The sequence below is a fragment of the Cuculus canorus genome, chromosome 5 (genome assembly GCF_017976375.1).
Source record: "Cuculus canorus isolate bCucCan1 chromosome 5, bCucCan1.pri, whole genome shotgun sequence".
Taxonomy (NCBI): Eukaryota; Metazoa; Chordata; class Aves; order Cuculiformes; family Cuculidae; genus Cuculus; species Cuculus canorus.
In genome coordinates this window covers 60131817-60151069 of record NC_071405.1, presented here as the reverse complement: position 1 = coordinate 60151069, position 19253 = coordinate 60131817, and the positions used below count along the sequence as shown (strand labels likewise).

Here is a 19253-nt window from a genome sequence, read left to right as displayed (position 1 = left end):
TTTAACAGTCAAATCTAATTAATAAATAAAAAAGCTGCCCTGTATAAAAGACTTGGTGAGCCACTCATTAAAATATGATATGCATTTTATTCTCAAATAACACGCACATAAAAAAAAATTCTGTTGCAGTAAGACTATTCATATTATCCCATCTGGCCACCTGAATACTGCAAGTTAAGAAATTAGTTCAGTCGAGTAAAAAAGCTGTGGCTGGCTGCAGCTGAACTTATTCCAGCCTGACATTGAAGCAGATGAAACCAAAATCTACTCTACAAGACATTATGTGAAGAGCAAGATTTTCAGCCAGAAGATTGTGGAAATCAGGCTAAAATGACACTGTTCAGACAAGTGTTAGGAGATAGAATTTCTGGTGGGGAAAAAAAAAACAAAACAAAAACCAGTTTGACTCTATTGACTTCAGGGGAACCATCCCAAATGCCATCAGCTGGGAATCTGGCAACTGCCACGAAAAAGGTTTAGTTTGCATGTTGCCATTGGTATATCTGGTACTTTTAGTTAAGATATACATCTTCTTACAGACTGCAACAAAAGAAACAACCAAAACAGAATTTTAACAAAGGGCATCTTTCCAGGTAAGTGTCAAAGAATAAACACCTCTCTGTTCTACCAGCTTTGTAAAAGAAAGAGAAAAAAATGTTGCTTGCAGCAAAAGAGTAATCCTTGATACACTATGCTGCAAAAAGGGATGAACTACCAGAGGTACAACTCCATAGAATGGTATCATTATTTCCTTTATAACTTATCTCTTCTGATTATATACATATATTTTAAAGATCTTCCATCCTTCAAAAGGTATGGAAGGAGGGGGGCTGGCTCTCTATAGTTGCTGGTAAGAAATCCTAATCTCAACATTGGTGTAAGCTAGAGGTGTCTATATATTTGAGCACTTCCTGTTTTCACTTTGTGATCAAATATGTTCTTTGCAGGGCAAAGAGGGGAGCACTTGAGGGAGGAAAGCAGAGATGTCTGAGAGGCTAATTGAATGTACTAAGGACTCCTTGGCATAGAGAAAAAGGAGTCTTCCAAAGCTATGAATAAACTCTCAGCTTGGGTCAGATTTCTTGCTGTTTCTTTTCTTTAACCACCTCTGAACTCAAATAAAAACAGCCTTAATGTCAGGTTTACCTTTCTGATGTCATAATCTTTAAGTACTATTGAAAAGCTTATACTACCAGACTAGGATTTCCTCTACTTTCTTAAACACTGGATATTATCCAGAAAAAGCATACACATTTCCAACCAATTCATCCTCAGATCTTTCATCTTCTGGTACAGTTGTAATTCCAAATATAAGACAGAGCTCAGTAAGTGAATGAGAACATGACAGAAGCTCCTACTCCTTGTATTTGATTTTCAACAGTGAAAACATGCATGTGTATCCTATTTCAAATATAATTAAAGTTACTGCAAAATGGAAGCTGTGATAGGGGTTAGAAATTGTTTTGAAAGACACAGCTTGTCAGACACATCCATTCTACATCAGAGTTCAAGTGCCTGTCACTTAGGCAATTCAGTTTTTAAAATTGGCTACCTTAGAAGTTTGCAAACTGATTGAATAAAGGAAAAGCATTTTATTTAAAATCATAAGTAAATACAACTAGTCAAAACTGAGTTAGTCTCTTTGAATCTGACAGTATAAAGGAATTTCCAGTTTAACCCACACCATGAGAGATGGACTGCCACTGCCTCTCCTTCCAGGGAAACCAGAGGTTAATGATTTTTGTCATATTGAGACTAGCAGCTAACAACTGCTACAGTTGGCCTTTAGTATTTTACTTGTCCTTTTGAGGTATTCAGAATAGGTGACAATGGCTTGCAGTTGAGAACATATGTAGAGAGACCCCTGTGGCTTATGGAAAAGTTGTTCCATGCTGGTTGGGTGTTTGAAAAAAAAATGCAACCAGAGCTCTTTTATGTTGCTCTCCTTAATGAATGCATGAATGTCAAAATGTACCAATGGCCCATTCAGGGGGCAAAGCCTAAGCAGCTCCTTCTTTAAGAACACATCCTGAGATGTAAAATACATTTGCTTAACAAATTAAAATAATGAGATAATTCAATTAGTTTCTTTAAAAAAAAAAAAAAGAGAGAGAGAGAGAAAGAAAAAAGGGTACATCAGGGGATTATTGTAATACAAGAACAGGTCATACAGCACAAAGGAGGAACAAACCAATTTGAAATAAGGTTAGAGTAGTAATGAAGGAATGTACATTGAATCATGGACCACCATTGTAAAGATATTTAGTTGAAACAATAAAATTGTACATCACAGATTCTCCCGTTCTGGCTCAGCCAATGTTGCACTTTGAATGCACAAGCTAATTTGACGAAAAGTGAGAGATCTTTAAAAGAAAGGAGTTCTCTTCCTTCACTGCATGTGTTTATGGCAAGAATCTTTCTGAATTTTCATTGCACTGGTCAGGGGTCTCCATTATCAGTTCGTAGGTCTGAGAATTACAGCAAAGTAAATCTTTCAACACCTGCAAACTCATTAAAGCTTGGATGGTAAAAGGTTTGGGGCTTTTTTGTGTTCATTTACTTTGATTTTTGCAAGACCATCCTCATCAATGATGGCAGATTTCCTCAGTTCATGAAGGATGGAGAGGGTCGGGAGAAAGAGCATGGAAACAAGGTAAACGGGTTTCAAAAAGCCAGGAGGACTTTTCGCAAAAGAAGCAAGAGGCAAGGTTGAGTGTTTAATAAGCATGTGTCAAATAGTTTCAAAGAGCACATGATAAAGGCAGACAGGGAGGAAAAAAACCAAGAGAACACAAATTTCATAAGAGGAAATGGAGTTAACACGTACAAAACAAACTGGTTTATTTGCGGCCCTGCTTTTTGCTGTCCGCCTGTACTACTCCTCTAAAGATACCCTACAGCTAAATGAAAAACCCTCCACTCACACTCACTCGACTTCCAAATTAAAAACATTTTACAGGTTAGTAAATCTCCAGCTGAGGTGATGTAGCAAAGAACAGCTGTGAAGTAATTTTGATAATGATGAGAATAATAAGCACATGGCAAGGTTCAGGGCTTTTCTGTTGCAGCTTCAGTGCTCCTGAATAGATAAAAGTGATTAAATACTCCTGATTATCCCTGACCAATATGTAATGGATTTACAGCCCTTTCAATTAGTCAGTATTTGCTTAGGACTCATTATTTTGTCTTTCGTTAAGTAATCAGCCCAGAGACTCATGTTCTGTCTAATTCCTCTGAGCCAAGTGGGTACAGGGCACCTGACCTTTGAAATGGCCATAGCTGGGAGGCAGGAATAACCACTACTCCAGCAGAGACACTGGCTATTCCAGCTAATCCTGACCCCACAGGCCAGATCAATGCACCTTAGTTTGCTACTAATGTCCTTACATCAAAATGATGGTTTAGAGATGTGGATCTATCACTCCCCCCTTTAGCTGTGCTGCTAGCAGAGCAGCTCGATAGTCCCTATCATAAATAAATCGGGTATCTTGTCCTGAAATCATTACACTGTAACCAACATCAGCTACTGTGGAAATTTATAAAACTTTGGTAGAAGAAGAGGTAGTTAATAACAGCATTTTAAGCCTTATCAAGTGAGAAACAATTTTACAGTGAGAGGAAAATCAATTGATAATTTTACCAGTTTCCTTTATTTCCCACATGAAGTAAACTACAAAGTGTGTTACTAGTTTTTCTGTGGAACTCTATTTTGATGCCTGAGTGAAGCTATAATAGTCAATAGAACACCAACACATAAACCCAATTGCAAGCAGGAGGATAAACATAGCCTCTGGAAAGCACTGCTTTTTCACATATTTAACCACTCTCCCCCAAATGTGAATATGGCTAGCATTTTACATAAGGGATTTGAAGAGAAAACAGAAAGGTGCTTATTCTCTCTGTTATGCAACTGAAGGATTAGGGAACCTGTAAGGTTTATACGTTTTTCACAGAAAGTAATAATGACAAGTTTGCAAGCTGCTGCTTTGACTTCTCTAACATCCAGTATGTCAGTACACACAGACTGTGGCTCTCTCTCCCACCACGTATGTATGAAGTTTGTGTAAACAAAGGCCAGCAATAAAGAATTCCGAAGGCAGAGCTTTATATATGCTAAAGCAAGAAACACCCTTTTTGTCCTTAGTAACATTTTGGAATCGTTCAAAGCAAAAATGGTTACTTTATACATAGATTTTGTTCCATGCTAAGGCTTTGTACTCTCTCTCTTTCTCTCTCTACAGGCAGATAAGTATTTGTGTATATACATATATATAGGTTTCTTTCAGATTTGTCATGATTCCAAGAGCCAAGAAAACAAAAATATAAAAGCAAAAAAAGCAATAATAATCATGCCCTAATGGTCCAAAAAATTATGGGGACAGTTGGTTTCTGATAACAATGAATAAACCTCATTAGGAACATGAATAGAAAACTACTTTGGTTTTGGGCACCACTTACTGTGAGATGCTGGAAAAGCCACGCTCTCATGATATTTGTTGCTACTTTGGGGAAAATGCCTCTTTTCTTCTGACGCTTTTTGTCCTTGTCTGGGTCATCGTCATCCCCTGTACCAGGTGAGGCTACACTGTTGTCTAAACCATCTCCTACGACAAAGAGAAAAACAGGAAGGAGACATTTAATGAACAAAATATACCAGCCAAAAAGTATCATTAATTACCAAGACAGTTTTATTTTGATTTGCTAGATCAGGCACATACAGTTTCTCATTACATACAAGTCCTGATACAAATATGTAAAAATTAGAAACTATGTCTCTCAAAATACTAATTTTGCGTTTCACACAGGCATATATCATTAATTCAATTATAACTGTGTGCTTGACACAGTGCAATTGCTCTTTGTCAATTATGGGATTCAATGTGGGAAAGCCTGCCACAAGAAAACCCATTCACTGTAAATGCATCTCCACCACCATTCTGAATATGTACTATAAGTAATCAAGTTAAATGTTCTGTAGTCTATATATTCGAGGCCCTCTGCAGAGGTGGCAGTAACCGTGTCACTGTTCAGTGCACATAACACAGTCAGATGAAACCCTCCCTGTAACCATCACCTCCCAACACACGTACATACGCATGCACAAACACGTACACCTAGTATGACCCTGCATACAGCATTTGCATGACATGAAAACTTCTACATCTCTGCATCAGTGATTATTATCATTAAAAAAAAAAGATGCACATCAAGGTAGAGCTCTCACTTAATCAGAACTTTCCATCAACATCTTTCTCTTCTGTGCTTTTCCCCGGCATTAATTGTGCATTAGCAAAAATCATTTACTTTTAACAGTCATAGTTATTTTTTCTTGCCCTCCAGCAAAAATGCCTTGAAAGCCTGCCTGGAGGGCATCTAAATTATGTATCTGAAAAACTCTTCTGGCAAGGCATTGCAGGACCCCTACTTTCTTAAAATTCATACGAGCACGTCTTCCTGTTTTTGGGAAGGCATCAATCAAGAGCAGCAATATATGCCATATTCCTACATTAATATTTGAACTAATAACTTTAAAAAAAGGAAAGAAACAAGATCCGACTTGTGGCATAATCAAATGCAAAATAAATGAAGAATACTGGGACAGCACTGAGACTTTATAGATTGCTGTGTTTTCCTTACACATCATTAGCCCGGAGCCACACGAAAGAGGAAAACAGAGAAGTGGAGAGTTTATGCTCCCTGCTGGTGTTTAAGAAGCCGAGGTCCTGGAAGGACACCTGGGAATTGTGCTGAGATGGTGTTTTTTGTAATTTAAGAATAGACATTCATTAGCAGTAAATGCCATAAATCCCATGCTAAGTAAAAACCTTGTCCAAGAAAGCCTAAAACAATAAACTCTGTGCTCAATGTAGCCTGAGCTAGACGCTCCATAGCTTCCTGAGGAAAGCTACAGATTCACGAGCTAATTCCTATAGCCTTGTCTAGCTCTGTAGTGCTGCTTAACAAAATACGTTGCTGCTATATACAATCCATTTGATTCAAAACTTGCATTTCAGCTCTGTCTTCCCTCCTGTGCCAGATCACCCTTCTTCCACTGCCTCCCCTCTGAAAAACCAACCCTTTTGGACTGGAGAGACAGAAAAAGCCACAGCAAAGAGCTGGCAGATTAATTTTATTGACATTTCCATTTTCACTGCAATGTGATACCCTCCATCACATGGAAGAGATGACCCTCACTATTTACAGACTGACAGGCCACTTCATTACAACCACCCTGCCCCAAGGCAGAGCAGCTCCTTTCCATCTGCCCAAACACCAGAGCAAGACCCTGAAGTCGCTGCTCTCTTTCTCATGCTCCTTTTCTTTTTCTTTTTTCTTTCTTTTTATTTTTTTTTTTGGTTTGTTTCTGTTAATAATAGAGAAAGGAGAGTCGAATCAGAAAACTAATAGAAGAGATTATGGAAGCCCTAAATGTTGTAACCAAGTGTTATTTAGAAAGCACTCTTTTCCATCGCTCTCCCCCCCACCTCGTATATTCCACCCTACCCTCTCCCTCTTTCTCTCTCTTTCTCTCTCTCTCTCTCTCTCTCACACACACACACACAGACATGCACACGCGCGCACACACACACACACACACACACACTTTCCACTATGCCAAGGAACTGCTGCAAGGCAAATTCTCACAAACACTAATGGCTTCTGACTGCTCCTTGGCAACCCCAGCATTTTAACCTGGGTGGATATGCTCTCCAAAATACAGACACTGGAGCTATCTCATCAGCTGTTCATGTGACACAGATGGAGAGTGGCTATTAGGAGCCAGGCAATGGGCCTTGGGGATCTGAGGTGCTGTACTGTAGCCTCAGGCAGTTTTGAAAAGCAGTACCCGGAGATGGGGGGAAAAAAATCCCTACTGAAAGTGCAAGTTTGAAGTCAGTCAGTCTGTTTGTCTATCTGTCGTTTGGATAAAGATATCTTTGTCTCTTTAAGTAAAAGTTGCGTGTGTATGCACGGGATGTGTGGAGCTGTAAAACTTCTGCTCTACACCATCAATTTGCACCACAGAAGCACCAGTTCATTCTCTCTACGGACATATTCCTGTTTCTCCGCATACATATACTCTTCTGTTTGTGAGTATCCTCAGCAGGAGTCACCTACGTGCTTCATCAGTGTTTAGACCTTTTAGAGAGGTTGTTAATATCTTGGATTTAAAAAGCTAATAGCAGTCCAGAACATGAAAGTTCAGCTAAAGCTTCCCACCTCAATCCGTGGTTGAAACAGTACGAGTTAATGCTTCCCTAATCTGTTCCATAACCTCGTGAAAGGAAATCCAGATATCGTACCTTCAAATGACCTCAGAAGATGAATACAGCAAGATTTGGTGCTCCTGGTGAACTATGGGCACAATCCTGTTAAGCAGTATTGTCATAGCTTTAATAGCACTACAACTGCTCACATTAGTGAATATGGTTTCTAGTTGCTCTATGAAGGAATCTAAATTGAAATCATTTAAACCATCATTACAAGTGATTCTGCTTACATGAACTCTTCATATCCTGATTTGGATGGTAATTTCTAAGAGTCAAGTCCTAACTAGTATAGGAACTGCAGTTATACAAGCATTATATATGCATAGTTATCTCAGTTTTCTAGTGGGGAAATTAAGTCTAGATTTTGGCCCACTGACTCTCTCTTTCACACAACAGCAAAAAAAAAGTGAAGGGTGACTATCTCGTGCTTTGCACACTGTTCACCCATTTATTATTTTTCAAGGAGTACAAGTGACTGAAAAACCCTATCGCTGTTCTAGGAAAGTTGAGAATTCTTAAGTGGCTCTGTCTTTGTGGATACATCAATCACTACGCAGGATCCAACCCTACAGGGAACTGCATATTACCCAGCTTGTTTAAGATTATATCAATGCTATAGCATAGTCTCAATAACCCTTATAAATGATGGAGAGAATTTACAAGAAACTTTGCAAAGTTACCCATAAGGGGTTCCTTAGAGACCTCCTTTTCTAGAGGAAGGGTTTCTGTAGGAGGCTGAAGATGCAAGTCATCTTTATACAGTGGGAAGTCAGGATTCCGTGCTAGCTCTGTGTGCAGATACCCTTAACGCGTGCTGAGGGTTTTTTCCCAGAAGATAAATTATTTTACTCTGAGAGTGAAGGAGACTACCTCTTATTTAAAAAATACTGAATAAGTAGTTAGAACAGGGTTTCCATTGCACCATAATTTCAAACTGATGTCCTTGAACAGACTAGCTTGCTGACCCCTGTGTTCATACAGCTAAGGATTCTTCGCGAAACAGAGGCCAGTCCAACCTTATTGTATCTACGAATTCATATTTTACAGTCCTCCACACTGTTAATAATATCTCAACCCTAGTCTATGTTCGTGCTCTTCATAGAGTAAAGATCCAGCCAGCAAGAGACAAAGCAAGTGCTACTTAGAAGCTGCTCTTAGAAAAGGATGATCCAGTCAAGACAAAGCACAGAGGCCTGATAATAGCCCGTATTTGAACTCTAGAACTAGTTTCTATTACCATCATGACAAGCAGAGCAGTAAGCAAAGTTCTGGAAAAACACATTTAAGTTTTTGAGTTTCTTCTCCATCTTCAAGTCCTTTTCAGCTTTATAGTTTGTCATGCAAAAAGAAAAGAGAGAAGAGCACGGATATCTAACGTGGGGGTAGGGGCAACGAGACGTTTCACAAAGTTAAAAGATTCTGAAAAGGAAAGATGCAATGCACTATGCTGATCTTAAGTAAACTGTTTTATAATCTTTCAGTCCAGTATTTTCATGGAGTAGAGTATGTAAGTATAAATGCAAAACAAAGAGGAGAATCTGCATGTAGCTTATATAAACAATTTGCAATTATTTGTTTGTTCCTATGTGTCCATCTGGACACAAAAGTATAGTAAAGCACTATTAATATGGATGTTCAACTTAGTAATGTAATCCACATCATCTTCAGAGAAAAATCTTTAAAATCTGGTTAATTACCACTGCCAAAAAGCTGGAAAGAGAAGTATTTGAATAAGTTTCGAAGATAAGACAGTTTGCTGTAGAGAGGACTAATAGAGAAGGAAGGCCAACTCCAGAATCAAAGACCCTTCAGGAGAACTCATCTCCCTTCCACCCTGTTAAAATAATCAGACTTTTATAGCCTTGCAGCTTCAGCAGATCACAATTCTTTGAATGAAGTGCCAGCTGTGAGGTTTTTTTCCACCTTCTCTTAGTGACCACTGTTCATGGAAGTTGACTTAGTCTCTCACACCATAGAACTAATACTTACGTATAGCACCTTACTGCCTAGGGAAACTGAGTTAGGATAGCTTATGGGTGGCAAACCTGGGGCTTCAGAAAACAAACAGTTCAAGTGGGCATCACAGCTTAGAACAGTGCCCTGTCAGTATGTATACTGGTTTCGCTGAATTACTTGACTGCAGAAGGAAAAGTGCCATCAGAAGCTATTTGGGCCTGAGACAGGCATCCTAGGTTGACCTGTATGTTCAGCCACTACCTGTCCCATCCTGGAGTGGGGTGTCCTTGTGTGAGCTGCTGTAATCAGTCTCCTGCATTCCCAATCACCACCACCACTTTTTGTGTCTCTAAGACACCAGACACATGTCTCATGGTGCTATGTCTTATGTTTTGGTGAGCATCTTGGAGAGAAAGAAAGGTTGGAGACCAGTGCATTAGAAGGAACAAGAAAACTGCAGACATACAGCAAAATCATCTCTCTTACTACAGAAGATGTTATTCTTTTGTCCTTATAGTACCAGCCGAGAGATGAAGAGCTGGCCTTCTCTCTACTGTTCTTTTGGAAGATCTTTCACTTTCCAGAGTGTAACCCAGCGATGCCACTGGGACGATACTTTAAAGAGGACTTGTACAAATTTCATACAGCTCATGCATTAATAACTATTCTAGATTCAAACAGGACGAAAAGGAAGAGAACCTAACCCATTACCAAACCTTACCTGCAAAGCTATTCTGCTTGGTCAGATTTTAGCATAGTTTGCCAGTCAGGAGCAAGTCCCTATTGCCATCTGGCAATATATGCTAAAGGCTGAAAGAGTTGCATGGTATCTGGTATCTAAATTGTATTTACAAAAAGAGACAGAATAAAAACTGTTCATTTTCTATTTCTGGAAAGGCATCTTTCTATAATCACCAATTTATCTTATTTTCAAAAAGGCATTTATAAATATTTTATTATTTACTCAAAGGTAGGAATGACATTCCAGCTATGCTATTGTTATGCCATGATGCTATAAAATTGGCGATTCAAATCTTTCAAAATTATTTGCAGAACTGTGATGTTTCACATTTGTCCTCCTATTATTTTCCTGTCTAAAAATAGAAAAAAGGATTGGGTTTTTTTTTTTTGTGTGTCCTTAATTGTCTGTGCTTAAAGCTCGTGTTTATTTGTGAATTTAATCGAGAATTCTTAGAGATTATATTCAAAAGCCAACAACATATTTTTCCAGCTTTTTAAAGACAAAACTAAGGAACACCAGTTTCAATTTTAAGCTCTTTTTTTACAGCCAGTAGGTTTGCGGTTTGTTCATTGTAATCCAATGGGGTTTTTTTTCACACACAAGGTGAAAAAAAAGTGCTCCAATGCAGACAAGGGGAACAGTAAAGCAACCTGCTAATTACTGATCTCTCTTACGTTCCTGCTGTGCTAAACTGTCTGGACATGTTGAAGTGAAATTTTTCTGCGATTTTCAAGTGACTAGTTCATGGCCCACTGCCGTGGAGTGCAGGAGAAGGGATGAAATGCTTTAGTTTACATGCAACATTTACTAACTGTGTGGGTTTTCCTACATTAAAGAGGGGACAGTGACCCATGCCACCTTTTTCACACTCAAAAGAGCACTGAAAAAACAGTCTTCATAGGCTTACCTCAGGCTTCCCTGGCCCTTAACACCCTCCCCCCAGGGTAGGAGCAGAAAGAGAAAAAAGAAGGGATTTTATGCTCCTTTCTCTTCAACTTTTCAGGCGGTATAAGCAGCATTTAGCAAATTCAGCCTCCAAATGGCTCCAAATGCTCTGAGCTGCAGGGGCTCAGCCTTTGTTAGCCTCCCTCTATTTACACAGGATTTACGCAGGCTCTCCACTGAAGAGACCACATGTTTCTGACAGAAAGCACTTCCATTCACACTGCATCAGGCAACAGGATTGTAACCACTGCAGCTTCACGCTGACCCGAGATTAGGGATTTCAGCAACATCGAGATGGTAACAATCTGCTAACTAACGAAAATTATCCATGGAGAACTGCTGCTTACTTCAGTTAAAACTACCATGGCCGGTTAGATTAGGTTACTTAAAAGAACAATTAAGAAGTAGCTACTGTCAAGAATATGCGTGTCCATCTACAATAACACACACAGAAAAATATCGGCAAAGAAAAAAATAAAGAAAAAAAAATCAGACTGCAGCTTGGATTAAAACAATTTCACCCACTGGCTGAAGACATAAAGTGTAAAAACAGACAGATGGACACATATGTAAATGTGGCTGCATTTGTTTTTCTGGAGCTGGCAAGTTAGTAATAACAGTATAGTTTAATAATTTATTTTCCATAGTATTTTCACACTGGTTAACTGGGCAGCAACAACATCCATGTGGAACTTTGGGAGCAGAATAACTCCTGTCTAATCGCTACCGGGGCAAATAAACTGAACCAAGCGACCTCTCTTGGCTCTGCGTACAAGGACTCAGTCCTGGAATCTGATATCAGTTTGGGGATTTTAAAAATTTTAATTTTTTTTAAAAAAAAGACCTCAGTCTTGCCGATCTGGACTTCTGCACTGAGACTTTTTCAAGATTTAGTATTTGTGTCAGAGTTTTACAAAATGGATTACACACAAGCACAAGCACAACATACGCTGCTGGTTGGAGCTTGTGATTCTTTGCTCAATAGCGTTTCATGGAGCAAAAGAAAATTAGATGGGAACATAGGGCCCAAAAGGACCACACAGATACAGTTCTTGATGAGTTTTATTTTGTCATTTTAATTCAGCAAATTATTTCACTTCTGCAGCAAAGGACAAAATGACTTCTGTACTAGTAATTCATACATGCATCTGATAAGCATGTAAAAAGTACATGGCATGTTCTAAAGTTCTCCACAGTATATCATAATAAAGCTCTTCTGGGTACTCAATCATTCATTTTTAGTGATCTCTCAAATGCCCTTATCCGCAGTTAACACTCAGACTTTATTAAGGAAGAAAGCAGGGACAAATGTCCACTTAAGTCCCAGCTCTCAAATTCAACTCTGCTTGCGCTGCAGTACGTAAAGTTAAAGCTTTTTTTAATGTGCTATTCACCTCCCTTGTGTGGTATTTCTGCTAACATAGAGTTCACAATCTTTCAGCCCCAAACACAGAAGGCTGCTATCTTCAAGTCATCCAAGGAATGTGCCAGATACTATCATCTCCCCTGCAATACAAAGAACCAGAAAGAGGCAGAGACCGAAAGGAGACAGTGCTGATCAGGTTACTAAAGTCCAGAAAGTCTTTCCCAGAATGCTAAATGTTAATCTTTGAACCAGCAAATGTTATAATTAAGACCCTTGTAGTTGAAGGAAATGCTAGCTCAAGAAGTCAAAGGTACAGCCATTTGAAGTTGTAGGTTTTTGCACATTTATCCTAATCTCACACCCCTCATGCTGGCATAACAACCATCAGGCACTTTGTTCTATTCAAGCAAAATTATCATTAATGTCAGTGGCAGTTTTGCCTGAGTAAGGAGTGTAAGACCAGATCCTTGTCTTGTTCACACAGAATTGCAAGCACTGCACAATTCCAGAGGAGATATACTCATTAAAACTTGTGGTTTATGCTGATTTATGATGCTCTTCTGTTTAAAAGTTAAACTCAATTTATGCCTCACCAGAAAAGTGTTCGATTCACTTGTTTCTACATGGTTTTAAGTTCAGTCCCCCCAACTCCCCACAGCACAAGCTGGGAAGTTTACACCCAGGTTTTGGCACCTAGGTTGAAGGAAAGCATTATTAAATTAGGTTTAAGTATTTTGTCTGCTTCAGTAATTACTTTGCAGCATGAATGTAAATAACTGCTATCCTGTTTAAATTTTTCATCCTACTAAACACTGGCACACAAAAAGTCCTTGTGCTGTGCTCTAAATTGAGTTCTTTTAAAATCGCTTTTTTATAGATTTTGAGAAAAATATTTTTAGCATTCTTATAGTAATTCTGTTAAGAATACCAGCTGCAGAATTTGGCTACAGCTGGGACAATAATAACAAGTCAGTAGAGAAATCAGGAGACAAAAAAACTTTTTTTTTTTTTGTTGCCAAAAGCACATCTTTCAGAGACTGATTTCTTTTTTTTTAGTTGTCCATCCATGCTGGAGTAAGTGGAATATCATTTTTAGTTTTCTCAGTCAACTGTATGAAAGTTAGTATACACTAAAAAGCTATATTTTATTTTAAGTACCATTTCTTATTTGCTCTGTTATTTTTGTCCTTAGAATGAGATGAAACTGGGCAAAACAGCCAAGTTCAATTAAAATTCTACCTGCAGTTGAAGTTAAGTAATTAAATTCACAGTATCTCGTAAGTATTTAACCTTTAACATTTTGCAGTTCTGTATATATAGCAGAAAGTAGAGAACTTAAAGCAGATAATGGCTATTCTGTATTCTTCTTCAGTAAATCATTAATGCAGTTTCTTTAAGAATAAAATTGGCTTATTTTGAAAAGGAAAAGAGCCACCAGAGCATCTCAATTTTCCTTATAGCTGTTATAAACTTATAAACTGTGAGGTATTTTAATGTCTTACAGTTGCCCTTAGACAACATGCTGTTGGACACAACTTCTTGTTTGGGAGACACCTCTTAAAATGATGCCCACTAGTACAGCAAGTGTCCATGGACTGTCCACATTAGAAACCTCTCCTTTCAGGGTGATTTAGCCATTACTAAAGTACCAGCTGAAATACTGCATACAAGAACACATTCAAGAATTTTTTTCATCATTTACAAAAAAAAAAAACAAAAACCCCAACCAAAAACATTAGGACTAGAAGAGTAACAGACATTTATTCCTGAGAGATACTGAGCTAAAAGCTTCACTTATTGCAAAAGACATTTGTTAGGCCACAAGTCTAAAATGCACATTAGTTTATTTTAAGGTGTATTATAAAATGGAGGATGGCTGTACGCTTAAATTAAAAAAAGAAGTTTTAATAAAAAAAGTGTCAAAATGAACCACAAAGTCTTTTCCAAGTGGTAAAATGTACACAAATGTGTATATTACATAAAGCACAAATAAGAGTACCGTCTTGATATGCATTCACAAACACCTGAGTAGCATCAGAAGAGATGCTTGCTGTGAATGCATAGTCCAAGAAAGAAAAAAAAAACAAAACCAAAAACAAACCAACTCCAAACTGGGCAAGTCTTACATACCATAAGAGCTCCAACACCTATGCACAGTAGGGTGGATTAACCCGCTGGGTGCTGCGGACATATATATGCACCTCCTCCTAAAGTGTTCATTTGGCTGGCAGTCTGGAAAATGCCAGAACGTGAAGGGTTACGTGGGAACACTGACAGTCTGCTCTTGTAGGTTTAAGTTAAAGCCCATACTTTAAATATAGTGTGTTAGGTATTTCGAAACATAACTAATGCTGCTTATAAGTGGTATGCTAAATAATGGTATTTGGTGCTTGCAACAAAGGGCTCAATCCGGTGCTTTCACCCTCTGGTGAATCATGTTCCAGCCAACAACTGCATGCTTTCGATCTGCCCATATTTACTTTCGGGGAAACATTTTTCAGAAGTATTTTCCTCCCAGAAGCCTTGTGCCTTGTAAAGGTAAAGTGCAAACCATCTGTACCTCATCTACTATATATATTCGATGCTTAAAAGTGGTTACTGGAAAGGCTTGAAATGTTTTGTTTTTTCAAGTTCAGTAAACAGATTATAAGAGCAAGCGTTTAAGAGCCAAAGTCCCTAGTTAGTCCCTGCTAGTGTTCTAGAGTCTGGCATCAGCTGTGGGGAAAAATACAGTTAAGGATATCCAAATGCCTCAAACAGGAAGAAGCATCAAGCATACAGAGGTGAATTCTAATCAGAAATTTTCAACTAGTTAACAAAAACAGATCTTTATGATATCAGAAAGGCTTATGAATACCTTATTTTCTCCCATCTTACAGTTTTACTTGTTTATTTCCAGTAACCAAATAGTACCATAAAACAGACAAACAAGAAGGGAAGGCCATGGCCTTCTCCTCTCTCCACACCCAAACTATCCCATAGGATGCTTCGGATCTGCTTTATGTGAGCAAAAGAATAGAGAGTAAAGCATAATTTTATAGAAACATGGAGAAAAGCATTTGACAAAAGTTTCAAATTATTTGATTAAGAAAATAAGGAATCATAAAAACTGCAAAACCACAGGGCATTGATTTGTTGTAACACTATTTACCTAGAAGTTCACAGCACAAAACTAAAAAGCACAAACCCCTACTCTGACACCTGATGCTTTGCTTTTCTGTTCATAAGCCTGTACTATAATTTCAAGTCTTCCACTGCAGCAGAAAGTGTTGCAAGATACAAATCCCCAGATTGGTTTGTGTCTCTGAACTCTTCCTAGGGAAGGACCTCACGAGCTGGGCTCCAGAGAACTTCCATCACCCCACTCCTCCTCTTCAGGGGAAACAGGTATATGTAGGAACCCCAAACAAAAAAAAACTGGCAGGTTAAGAGACTTCACTTCATTCAGAAAGGGAAAACTGAGTTTCTCCCTGGACAGACTGTTCACCTAGCCAGTAAGAGAACTGACACGTACGCCACAGGATCAAATCTAAGCCCCCACCAATCAAGTAGCAGTCTGGCCTAAATGTGCTGATGCAGCAGATTTCCAGATCTTGATCATTCTAGGCAGGGGACTCATTCTTCTCAGTGATGAAGTCATTGAATGCACTCTTGAGGAGATAAAAAATTAAGAACTGGCTGACTTTGCACCATTTGAGTGAGGCATTCACCACTGACCCAGAACAACAGAATTGTCACCAGCTAGGAATCACCATAGACATGGTCATCTCTGACTCCTTCCTACAAGGGTGTTCACAGAAATCGTTTTTCAGTTGGTTAGTGTCATCAGTCTAGAAATGATAGCATTTAAATGCACTGTATGTCAGAAGAAACTTCACACAGTCCCTCTGTCTCCCACCTTCTCCCCCTTCTCTTAAAAAACTCTGTGAAGCGATGCCAGTGAGAGGGCTTGGTAGTCAAGAAAAAGCAAATAGGATTTCAGCAATTAAGATTTGCCTCAAAGATATTAACTCCTCTTTGCAATTTTATAGTTAAGATATTTTTACCTGTGTTTTACTACATCAGCTTTTAAAACTTAACAGAGAATTACAGAGCAGATGAGAATTGAGATGCTAATAGTGTCGGAGCATTATCTAACAGAAGATATTCTATTCCTTTTCTGTTATTGGCTCAGAAAGTGACCTTCAGGAATATAAGGGACAGGGATTTTCAAGAGTGCAAATGATCAAGGAACACGGCTTTCAATGAAAACTGCTTTAAAAGTAATACATAATATTCCTTTTGATAGTAACTGGTGTAGCTCTTAGATAAATGAGTATTATATATTATTACTTCTAAAGATAAACATGTCAATGCACTCCTGTGCTCATTTGAGCATTACATTTATTCAAGTCTGAGTTTGGCTATTGTTTTTACTGATTCTTCTTCATTTCTAAATGCATATCTTAAAGAGAACATGCTTTTTTTTACATCCTGGAATACTCTGTCAGAAGGCAGGTTCTTGGACGTAAGTACTTACAATCAAAATAGATTCACAAAGACATCTTATTTCTCTTCTCCTTCCACTAAATAGCAGTATTTCCATTTAATTAGTAGCAGCACTAAGACTTGCATTTGCTCCTAGTAATGTGAAGAGACCACATAGGTTTTTGTATCTGCAGCTGATCAAAATCATTAAGTATGAACAGTATCATCATCCAGTCTTTATCCATCTCTGGTTCCTGTGGCATACATGGGAATTTGTTCTGAGAACAGAGCGATAAACTATCATTTGGCATTTCCTGTTTCAACCTCCAAGGAACTCAATGCCAAAACACTCTCTGGACCTCACTCTTCACCAGCTGCACATGCTATGTTTCTTTTGGCACGGATGAGAGACAGATAGAGCCACCCAACTTTCCCAGGGAGGAGAAGTGCTCACAGGGACCAGGACCTGCCTGTGCTGCCGGTCTCTCCACAGCGAGAGCACCATGAGCACCAGCCCTGCATGCATGCATGGATAGGGATAACTCCTCCCCAGGTCTCAGAGCGCATGACAGAATTATGACGTGCAGTGCAGGTTTGGGGCCATCTTTCTGAAATAAGAAATGCCAGCACTAGTAATTAATTTACAAGGCACTAATAACGCCCCATTTTCAACCCCACTTATATCTTACAAAATAGATTCATCTCGACAATGCGAAGAAGATGGAGAAGAGGAGGCCATCCTTTTCTCCTTGACCAGTCCTGCTTCCTGGTACCCATGGTGGCTTTTCCCATCTATGATAAAGCTTCAGTAAATAATGCAAGCCTGGGCCCTGGCTCTTCATGGTTCACAGACGGTACGTCCTTAGCAGCACCACTCCATTTATTACTGTGGAATTAGTTGACAATGCTACTAGTTGTACCAAAAAAATAAACTAATTGGTCCCTGAGGATAGCTAGGTGCTTTGGAAGTCTTTTAACAAAAAGAAAAAAACATATTTCCCATAGTGATTTGCCAGCCTTCCTATACTCTATCCAGCACATTGGGACTTCTAAATTACATACTATAATTGACATCAAATATCTGTCCCATCAGTGAATATCTTTATTAGCATCAAAATCACTCACAACTAGTGTTCCTCAATGTTATTAAACAGAACTTGTTCTAGGTGTTGCCTTACTAATTAGTCAGGATGAGCCCGAGGAAGAAAATCTGGGTCATGTTAAATTAATTGGAATGAGCATGAAAATTAGCAGAGCAAACTGCATCAATTTTCTATAGAGAGCCTTTCTTCATGTTGAGAATAAAAATGGATATTATGAGGCATTAACCAAACTGCCTTCTGTGACTGCCAAGAGGTGTGTTACAGTAGCCCAAAAATATCATTCTCACAGATTTTCAGAAGTTAATGAGACATTTCCAGGAATGGTAAATACATGGTATTAAAATGGGTGTGCCTCTTATGGGAAAATGCCAAGTCATTTCATGTTTATTCAGGCACAACAAGCTCCTCAAAATGAGCATAATTTAAGAGGTGAATAGTGCAAAGAGGGCTAACATTCAACTAATTTTCCTTAAGAAAGAAAAGATTAAATTGAACAAAAAATGAATTAAGAGGTTTACAAATCAACAAGTCAACCATCAGATTGCAGCCTCTGCTCAGTATATTCTCATCAGCCCCTGCCATGAAGTTTTCAAAAAATGTCCCGAAGGCAGGGAACAAAGCGAGCAGAACTGATTATAGCCACACTCACCGCCTTGCTGTCTAAACTCTGTTTGGCTTCCTAATGAGCTCACTAAAAACCTAATTCATCTCCCATAACCCTTCTCAGCCCTCCTTGAAATTCACCATTATGGAAATTACAGATGAAACATTTACAGGCTGTGTTCAAATTACTGCTTCTTCAACAGGCAGGTCCCTGACCCTCACAATGAACACAATAGAGGTATGTCCGGCATGAAACCACTCGAGCTGCAGCCTATAGAATAAAGAGGCTCAGGAAGGTTAAGACTTTTTCTCATGGTGACAATGATTTCCGCATTAATGCTTTCAGTTCCATGAATATGGGAATTTTGTGGGTTTGACAGTATATCAAATACAAATTGTATTTCAGAAGGGGAGAAATGAGTTGTACTGATGACAAATAGCTGAAATAGGCTAATGTGAATTCCCAGCCTGTTCATGAGGAAACTCCCTCAGTTCCTCATTACATGAAGTCAAAATGATCCTCACGGCACCTAGCCTGTAACTGGAAGATTACTGAATTGATGGATCCTTAGTTTAAAATGCAGCTGTTTTATTCTGCTTTAGTAATTAATTCTTTTTCCAATACCATATTGATTAAGCGTAGACCCTGATAAAGTTCAAACTGAGAAGAATCTCTAGTGGCTTCCTTTGTTGCTCTAGAGACTTAATGAAAACTTCCTACAATTCCACCTGCCTCCTCAGAGTGCTGATCCAATGAACAGAACAGGTTTTTTTCTCATAAATTAGTTAGGCCATGTGGA

General features: G+C 38.7%; 1 protein-coding gene across 6 annotated transcripts in view; it reads right to left on the bottom strand.

Moving 5' to 3' along the window:
- The window catches only part of MEIS2 (Meis homeobox 2), a 173541-nt gene that overhangs the window by 116661 nt on the left and 37627 nt on the right, over positions 1 to 19253 (bottom strand). For 3 of the 6 annotated variants that reach the window (XM_054068625.1, XM_054068623.1, XM_054068624.1), the window contains exons 8-9: positions 14411 to 14512; positions 4459 to 4604 (exon numbers count right to left, since the gene is read on the bottom strand). In XM_054068625.1, the coding sequence (XP_053924600.1) occupies positions 4459 to 4604; positions 14411 to 14512 (248 nt within the window). The remainder of the gene's footprint in view (positions 1 to 4458; positions 4605 to 14410; positions 14513 to 19253) is intronic. The other 3 variants (XM_054068628.1, XM_054068626.1, XM_054068627.1) reach the window with 1 other exon arrangement.